At 41.5% G+C, this 9,110-nt stretch overlaps 3 protein-coding genes across 3 annotated transcripts in view; 1 reads left to right on the top strand and 2 right to left on the bottom strand.

The window, feature by feature from the left end:
* CSUI_009448 (c2 domain-containing) overlaps positions 1–3,821 on the bottom strand; it is a gene marked incomplete at its 3' end in the record, with an annotated part of 7,434 nt that extends 3,613 nt beyond the window's left edge. The window contains exon 1 of the mRNA XM_068069564.1: positions 283–3,821. Within this exon, the coding sequence (XP_067918461.1) occupies positions 283–687 (405 nt within the window). The remainder of the gene's footprint in view (positions 1–282) is intronic.
* Positions 3,822–4,043: 222 nt separating this feature from the next.
* On the top strand, positions 4,044–4,831 carry CSUI_009447 (uncharacterized protein). Its single transcript, XM_068069563.1, has one exon. The coding sequence runs from the start codon at positions 4,529–4,531 to the stop codon at positions 4,712–4,714; it is 186 nt and encodes a 61-aa protein (XP_067918460.1). The 5' UTR covers positions 4,044–4,528; the 3' UTR covers positions 4,715–4,831.
* Positions 4,832–5,207: 376 nt separating this feature from the next.
* CSUI_009446 (major facilitator family protein) lies at positions 5,208–9,095 on the bottom strand. Its single transcript, XM_068069562.1, has 5 exons — positions 9,001–9,095; positions 7,707–7,891; positions 6,897–7,542; positions 5,573–6,303; positions 5,208–5,263 (listed from the first exon to the last, which is right to left on the bottom strand). Exons 2-3 carry the CDS (start codon positions 7,843–7,845, stop codon positions 7,427–7,429), a joined length of 255 nt encoding a protein of 84 aa, XP_067918459.1. The 5' UTR covers positions 7,846–7,891; positions 9,001–9,095; the 3' UTR covers positions 5,208–5,263; positions 5,573–6,303; positions 6,897–7,426.
* Between the last annotated feature and the right edge of the window lie 15 nt (positions 9,096–9,110).

Raw genomic sequence — 9,110 nt, 5'->3', positions numbered from 1 at the left:
ATCTATCTATCTATCTTTAATATATCTATCTATCTATCTTTAATCTATCTTTAATCTATCTATCTTTAATCTATCTATCTCCTCCGTGTCTGAAGAAAGATGAAGGAAGTCGAGTGTACGTACATCCTGTAAGATACCCATGAATAAACAGGAATCTTTCCATCATCCACCTTCTTTCTCTATCTTCTCATCCTCATCTTCTCTCCGCATCGTTCTCCCGTTTCTAGATGTGATCTTTCCTTCTTTCTTTCTCCCTCTCCCTCTGCTCCCTCTCAGACTTACCGCGGCATCTTGCGGATGATCGAAATTTCTTAGAGAGACCCATTGGCGATAGATCCAGTGCTGCGATTTGCTATAGATATAAGCAAAGCTAAATACGTACTTTCCTATGACGGCACTCTGTAGCCCTAGCCCTCCAATGATCATATACTTATGAAGCACAGAGACTTCTACGTAACTTCGTGCAAATTCATCTGGAGTCAAGAAAGCTGTGAAGTTGAAGGATGTGTTGAAAGTCGCAGAGACCACCTGAGTCTTCTGATTCGTCGCTTTCGTCACCCCATCCACCGTCACTTCTATATAAGGGTTAGGAACTATTTCTTTATCTCCCACATTCTCGCGAAAGGACAGATCCTTCACTTCATGCAAATCCACCTTTATGTTGTACTGCACTGCTTTCGTCGCCATCTTGACGCGGGAAGATAGATAGAAAGAAAGAGGAAGGAAAACTGAAGAAGAAAAGAAGAAGATGACGATGGAGAAGGCAAGCCCCTTCGAGACGTTAAAGATGGAGAGAGTATAGAAAGAGGTCGAGGGTTCTTCTTTGCCTTTGAAAACGCGAAAGAGAGATGGGAAAGAAGAAGATGAGACGAAGAGGGAGAGAAAGAAAGAAAGAAAGAAAAAGAGTGGGGAGATAGACGCAGTTGTCCGTGTAGGTCGGTATGAGTAGAGCTCGGAGAACGACGAGATAAGATTCGATACAGCCACTACGGTGGACTTGAAGAAGATCAAAAGCTCGCTATGGATCTACCTACATCTATAGACGTCTAACGTTATATTAAATGTAGCGTAGCAGGGAAGAGGCACAGAGATAGAACTGAGGAGGAGAAAGAAATACAATGAAGAAAGATGGAAAGAAGCAAAGATAGACAGTCTTCAAGATGTCTATAGATAGATAGATAGAGAGAGAGATGGATAGATAGATATCTCTACCTCTGTAGAAGGTATTGAGGAGAGAGAGATAGGGTGTTTAGTAGACGTTGAGGCACATCGACATTCTATAGACATTCCTTAAAAGTCGAAAAGCTAGGAATCTCCCCCTCTGTCGTCTCTCCGAACTAGACAAAAGAACAGACAGAAAAAGAACAACCTTTCTCTCTCTCTCTCTCTTTCTCTCTCTTTCTCACTCCTTTCTTTCTTTCTCACTCTTTGGGACTAGTCTTGGGTTATGTTCTTCTCCTCCTCTTTCTGACGTCCGGCAGGTGGGTTTCCTCTCCGCCGTCCCCCTTCTTCTCCTTCTTGTTCTCTTCAGAAAGAAAGAAAGAAAAAGAAAAAGAAAGAAAGAAAAATGCGAAGGACTGGCAATCCACGGCGACTACGACGAGGAAGAAGAGGCGAAGAAAGACAACTCAAAAGAGACAGACGGCATCACCTTCACCAAAGACGAAAAGGATGAGACGAAAGAAAGAAAGAATGAAGAAAAAGTCGACTGGGATGAGGAGAAGAAGAAAGAAAAGTTTCAATGGATAGATGGGAAGGATAGACAGACAGAGGGGCAGAGAAGAGAGACAAAATTGAAAGAGATCTTCAATGAAGCAAGCAAAGAAGAAGGAAAAGAAAGAAGGTCATGAACGGCTTAACAAAGTAAGATAGAAGAAAGAGAATGAGAGAGATGCCAATAGAGAACAATCTAGAAAGACAGCACCCCACATCCTTTTGAGAAAGAGAAAGAAAAAGTCTCCTCAACAGAATTATCTTCTTTTTCAGCAGTAGAAAGGTTTCTTTCAGAGGTCGAAAAGATCAGACGTCAACGGCTCGTTCACGGCCTCCTTATAGATACAGAAGAGAGAGACAGAGAGAGATCTCTATGTGTAAGAAAACTATACATACCAACATCGACAGATGTAGGAGATGTGCGAAAAGGACAACGGCGAGAATTGAAGAAGACAGAGAGAAAGAAAAGAGAAGAAAGAAGAGAAGAAGAAAACTGAACCTGAGGTAAAACAGCGAAAAAGGGAAAAATGTCTTCTAGCGATCGAGAGAGAAAGAACCTCTACGAATAGAGGGGAGATTTCCCCGATGACTATTTTCGTTTTCACCTGTACAAAGGCCGCCGCAGTCAACAACAGCCGAACCGAGGAGGTGTACATACACCTGAGAAAAAACTTTCTGCTGAACGACTGTCTTCGAGTCTTCAGAGAGCGGTGCAAAGCAAACAATCTAAAACGAAAAAGAAGAGAAAGAGGAAGAAAGAATAAGAATCTCTACCCAAGGAGGGAGTGAAGAAGACGATGAAAAAGAAGAAGAAAGAAAGAAGAAAGAAAGAAGAAGAAAGAAGAGAGATGCATCTGATTGGTTCGTATCAGTTCCTAATCAGCAGAAAAGAAGGAATTCCTCCTGGAGAACGAATTGTGCTGAAACAAGAAGTTGGAATGAGAGAAGCTGATATGATCCAGTTGTCCGTCTTCTTCTTCTTCTTCCTCTTCTTTCTTTTTCCTCTTTTTGCTCTTCATCTTCAAAAAGAGAGAAAGAATGAAGACCAAAAGAAAGAAAGAAGGAAAGAAAGAAGAGATCGAAAGAGCCAAACAAGTTAAGATACCGCCCCAGGGATGATCGCCTACAGTCTCTTGTCGTTTACAGCCTTTTCCTACAGACACACTTTCCGTCCTTCTCTTCCTCGTTGTTCCTTCCTTCTTCCTTAGATGCGCGAGAGGACAGAAAGATAGCTAGCTAGAGATAGACCGGAAGAAACAGAGACAAGGGAAAGAGAGAAAGAGAGAAGAGGTCGCTGTGTCTATGTCGGGGACGAGGAGGAGCGTTGAGAAAGTTGGTTTGTTTACTTCATCTACTTCTTCCTTTCCTGTACCAGGTGTATGTACAGCTCGCTCATCGCCTACTCCTTCTCCTCTCCCTCACAATGAATGAAAGTGTAAAAACGAAAGAAGAAAAAGGGCAGAAGATAAATAAAATGAACAAGTCGGAGACACTTGTTCATCTTATTTATCTTCTGCTAGACGTTGAAGTGAATGAAGAAAAGGTTTGAATGAGAAAGAAAAGCGATCGATAATGAGTAAGGAAAACTTGGAGCTCTTCTTTCGTTCTTTCTTTCTCTCTTTCCTTGAGAAGAATAGAGGGAAGTTAAAAAGCAAGAAAACCGAAAGCAGCAAGAAGAAGAAGAAGCGGCGGACGGAAGAAAGAGAAGAGAATGGTAGAGAGAAAAAGCTTAAAAGATCGACAGGGAGATTTCGTCAATTGTGTCGAGATCTCCCACCTCCCTGAAGAAAGAAGAAGACCCCTTGGCTCTCTCTCAAAAGTCAAGAAAGAAGAAAAGAAGAAAAGAAAGAAAGTTAGCTAGCTTCACTTTGAAAGACTTTTTCGACCTAAAGCAGAAGAAAGCTAGTCGAAGAAATGAAGGGCGGAGAAAGAGAGAAAGAAAGAAAGAATGAGGAAAGATTGAGATAAAGAAACGGAAAGAAATACACAAGACGTCTCGACAGTTTTAGCTCACTTTTCTTTGTCAGCGGCGGCTTGAGGAAGATAGAGAGATAGGGAGCAAGACAGAAAGAAGAAAAGAAACTTTCCTGGCACATTTGAACCTCTCAGTGACTCTATAGCAGCAAAAGAAGAAGAAAGAGAAGAAGAAGAGAAGAAGAAGAAGGATCTTTTCTCCTCTACAACTTCAGCAAAGACTCTGATCAGTCTCACGACTCAAAGACCTCTCCATTGAGTAGAAAATTTCCTTCCCCCCCCCCCCTTTCCTCCCTTCTCCTACACATGCACGGGCGGGAGCTCTCCTGCTCCTGCTACTACGACTACTGTTCGATCGATAGTTAGTTGTCTTTCTTTCTTTCTTTCTGTTTCTTTCTTTCTTTCTTTCTTCTTTTTTTCTTTCTTTTAAACAGATAATCTTGCGGGTATATGGAGTCCCATACAAAGATGTGTGTGTGAGAGAAAGGGCGGTTTCTCTCTTTCAACTGAAGAGTGGGATAGAGGCAAGGTCTTTTGCGAAAAGAAAAAGTTTAGACACGAATGAATGAAGGAATGTGTGAATTCTAGGTGGATAGTTCTCTTCTTCTTTTTCTGTCAAGGTGTTGTCTAATTCTATGAGTGAATGAAACAAATCACTTCATACCACATCCAAGTCGGACTAGCACAGCTTGTCTCTTCCTTTTCCTCTCTCTCCTTTCTTTTCTTTTCATCTTCAGTCTCTTCATCGTGTGTGTTTGGTTTATCTCTATTTTCGATCTAGACTTCTCATTACTAAGGGCTGGCGGAGTTGTCTCTCGGTCACTCGCCCTTTACTTGCTGCATGCACACTACCTTACTCCCTCCTCTTCTACTCCCATCACTCGGCTTGCAGCTATCAACTACGACTACGACCTTCACTGCTCCTACTATTAGTCTAACTCCTGCTCCTACTACTACTCCTCCTCCTACTCATACTATTACTTTATCTCCTACTACTACTACTACCCTTCCTATTGCTTGGAAGTGAAGTGTACTTTTCCAGAAAGGAAAGAAGAACTCTTTTCCGGTGTACGTACAGCAGGCAACCCCCCTTGCAGTCTCTATTCAAGATGAAACAGACACAAAAGAAAGAGAGAGATAATAGTAGAGCATGCCGTCATGCGTCATAGCGGAACAACGCTAGAGAAGAAAGAGTCTTTTCCTCTCCTCTTTCTCTCCCTCCCTCACTTTTTTGTGAAGAAGAGCGAAGCAGCATAGACACATTTATGACTTGTTCCTCATGCTTCCTCGACTCGCAGCTTGATATTTCTTCTTCTCAAAGAGTGAAGAGACATACGGACAACTGCACGAGTGTCTCACCCGATGACTCGCACGTTTTTGTCTCTTTCTTCTCTGTCTTTCTTCCACAAAATCTTCACGCCAGCGAAGACGTGAAGAGCTCTTTGCTTCAAAAAGCAGTCGGTCTTTCTTTCTTTCTTTCTTTCATCTCTTTAGTCGTGAGGGTGAGGATGTGGCTCTTCAGGGTTTTGTATTATCTTGGCAACGATGGCTAGAAAAGTTCTTTTCTTTCTTCTGCCTGAGAGACAAGAGAAAGCTCAAGCAGTGCCCATGCTGTATCGCAGTAGGAAATTTCTGCCTATCCATCTGTACCTATGCCAGATGTGTGGCCTCCGTATAGAGGAAAAACGTATGTAGGCATTTGTATGTAGTCACACATGAGGTAAAGTTGGAAGCCAATGCATCTAAGCTCATCTCGACCTGTCTGTCTCTAGACGGGCTTGTGTAGTAGAGGTGCTACCCGTATTCCTAGCAGATCATGCTCTCCCATCTATGTCTTTCATTCAAGCTAACTACCTCTTTCTCTCTCTCTCTCTCTGGAGCTTACGAAGGTTTCTTGGGCCATCGTTGCTTCCTTGACTTGCAAGGGAAGAAGAGAGAAAGAGACAACTGGAGAATCCGTAAACAAGTTTCTCGAGCTCCAGAATGTAGAGTCTTGAGAGACAACAGGGAGAAACAAAGAAAGAAGATAAGAGACTTCTCTCTTTCTATACAGTGTCAAACACATGCATTCGCATTCTTGCCATCTTCATATAGATACATATCTCTAGAAGGAGATATACATATGAATCGAGAAAACACATGAAAAGAAGTTGAATGGAGAGGATTTTTTTTTCCTTATTCATCAAGTGTATATACACCCGGAGCGTCGTTCGTTCACTCACTTGGTTTCATTGGTATCTTCTTCAATCTCGAGACATAATAACGACAACACAGGATGAAACTATGAAAGAAAGGTATACAAAACACACGCGGCTTCTCTCCTTTACGTGTTCTTTTGATGATGATCCTTAGAGAGAGAAAGAAGCAGAAGATAGTTAAAGTCTTTGTCTTGTCCTCCAGAAGAGAGATCTTCTTCTGCTTCTTCTTCTTGTCGAGTTAAACGAAGATAAGAAAGATAGACAGATGAAAGTGAGAGAGACAGTCTCTTTCTCGGTCATCTTCTTCTTTCTCATCCACCAGAAGAAACAATAGATGCACGGTTGACTCTATCGCTTTCTTCAGCATCTTCTCTTCTCTTTATTCTTCTTGTTCCTTAATTCATCAAAGTCTGGATTTCTATCAAAACAGATTGCGATAAAAAGAAAAGACACAAAACATGCACTTCTCTATCTTCTGCAAGTCCAGTCTCACTGCTCTTCAGAACCCAAATCTTTCTCACAGAGAAAGAAGGAAAGAAAGACAGAAACATCTTCTGGATCAATCCTCATCTACCTTCTTAATAGATATATATATGAGTGTATATACTCTATACAAACCTATATATATACATACATTTAGATACGTGTAGGAGAAGTGGTACGTAGGTATCTATGTAGAAAGCTCTATGTATGTATTTCTATGTAGATGGATACTCATGTCTTTCTGATGTGTCCGAGTGTGCATGCATATCTGTTGATTTGAATGTAAGAGGTATGTAAAGGGGAGAGAGTAGAGACATATGGATGAGAAAAGTCTAGTACTGTGAGAGACAACGGGAGTGAAGTAACCCGTCTCACGATAGGAAGGAAATACACCCCCTGCATTCCGTCCTTCTTCTTTCTTCTTTTTCATCTTATTCTACCTGCTTCAAAAAGCCTTCTTTCCCTTCATCCCCATCCCCACCTATATATATGTATATATATCATACATATGCATGTGTGTGTACCTACTCTCTTGCTCTCTCTGTTTCTCTTTCTGTTGGTATGTGTGTTGATATGTCCTTTACTACTCCAACTTCTTCTTCGTTGTCGATTGCGCATGTCAGCATGCTTTCTTTCTTAGCCTTGAGTTTAACTTTCTTTCTCTCCTCCTCTCTCCTTTGCTTTCTTGATAAGAAGAGCCTCTTCGACCTTTCTGCTTCAACGCCTTCTTTCTTTTTCTTCTCTACACTCGAAGTATCTTCTCTCGTGACTAAGATTCTTCTCTCCTACATGAGAAGATTCTCAGCCTTCGATTTGATATAGTTCCTCCTCTCTCTGTCTGTCTGTCTTAAGTCTCTAACAGAAAAGAAAGAACCGAGAGAGGAAAAGAAAAGAGAAAGGAGAAAGATTTCTTCTACACCGATAGCTATCTTTCTCTTCGGTCATTTACAAGGAGAAAGAGGTTTATCTTTCCCCCATGATAGAGAGGCTTCTTGAGAGATGTATGTTTTATTTATCTCTCTTGAATTATCTCTCAGCTAATCTCAGCTAGGAGAAGATCATTTTGTTTTCGAGGTGGTCCGACTGGTACAAGAGTGGGAGTGCATGTCGAGCTCTCGAGGGACTAGCCATAGGACAGGGAGGTAGACAAGCTCAGCTAGTATGTAGACACATCCTGCAATGCACGTACACACACATAGAGTGGAGACAACCTACCTCACATACAACATCTTTCTTTCTTTTTATCTCACCCTTTCTCTCCTTCTCCCTCTTTTTTCCCCTTCTTTCACCCTCTTCTTTCTTTCTCTCTCTCTCACTTTTTCTTTCTTTCTTTTGTACCTGTAATAACGAAGGTGGATCGGTAGGAGATTTGGTCGACAAGGAGACCTCCTAGGAGAGCTGAGAGACTCCACATCATGGTCGAAAGAGATTGAAGGGCACTCCACTTCCCGACATTTTTCGAGTCGATAAAATCCATCACTAACGAACGATCGATAGGAGTCGAAGCATTCTGTAACGCTCCTCTAGAAAGAGGAAGAAAAAAGAAAGAAAGGTAGAAAGAAGAAAGGTAGAAAGGATGAGGGAAGAGAGAAAGAATGAAGGAAAAGAGACTTGAACGAAGGGAGAAAGAGGAAGGAATGAGAGAGAGAACAAGAGAATAGCCGGATACAGTAAAGAGAGAAGAATCGATCCATGACCTGATAGGGGGGATACATACTTAGTCATACATACATATTCATACAAACTCATACATACACATACCTGTATACCTACATATTCATACGTACACTCATACATACATAGACATACATCCGTACGTATCTGTATGTATGTACTGCCTAGACGTTTCAACATATAGAAAACATACGTAGGGGGAACAGCAGACGCACGTAGGTATGGTGTATGTACAGCAATGGATAGGTCTTAGCACATAGAAGCTTGTGTAGAGAAGGATATGTATGCACCTGACTCCACATAGAGAGAAAGAGAGAAGAAACAGAGAGATAGAAAGAGACCGGAGAAGAAGAAAGGACACGAAGGAGCTGCGAGACAAAGAGTGAAGAGAAAGGCGAGGTACATCAAGAAAGAAAGAAAAAAGATATAGAGAAAGAGAGAAAGAAAAACACTTGCAGATCAGAATAGAAGAAGAGGGGAGGGGGAGCTCCGCATGCATGGGGTTCGTCATAAAAGACAAACTGTCGAGTCTAGTGAATGAACTCTCACACACCCGACTCTCTCTATATAAATATCTACCTATCCTTGAATTAAAGAGATCTATCACATCCGAATCTATCTATATCTATCTCTATGTATAGACCTGCACAGAGTGCATACACATACGTATACATGTATCTATATATATCTGTATGTAGTTCCTTGGTTTATATCACGAACTCTGTCTATATGTGCTACCCGAACGGTATTCGGGAGTCAATCTATGATCTTAGGTATGGGGTGTATATCTATGCTAGGATAGGAGAGAGAGAGAGATAGATGTTTCTTGTGAATCTACTGATTTACTCATCTCCTCTGTAGAGAAGGGAGAAGCATACCCGTCCACGTTAACTCTTGATCTATCTATCTTTCTTTCTTTCCCGAGAAGAAGAAGAAGAAGAGAGGAACAGATACTTACCTCAAGAGGTAGACGAGGACAACGAGAGGAAAGTAGCGAAAGTAGGAGAGTAGAAACAGACAACTGAGAAGATTGAGAAGTGAAGAAAGATGAAAGAGAGAAAGAAGAAA

This window comes from Cystoisospora suis (assembly GCF_002600585.1).
Source record: "Cystoisospora suis strain Wien I chromosome Unknown contig_5641, whole genome shotgun sequence".
Taxonomy (NCBI): Eukaryota; Apicomplexa; class Conoidasida; order Eucoccidiorida; family Sarcocystidae; genus Cystoisospora; species Cystoisospora suis.
The sequence above is the reverse complement of the archived record's forward strand: the minus strand, read 5'-3'. Positions and strand labels throughout refer to the sequence as shown.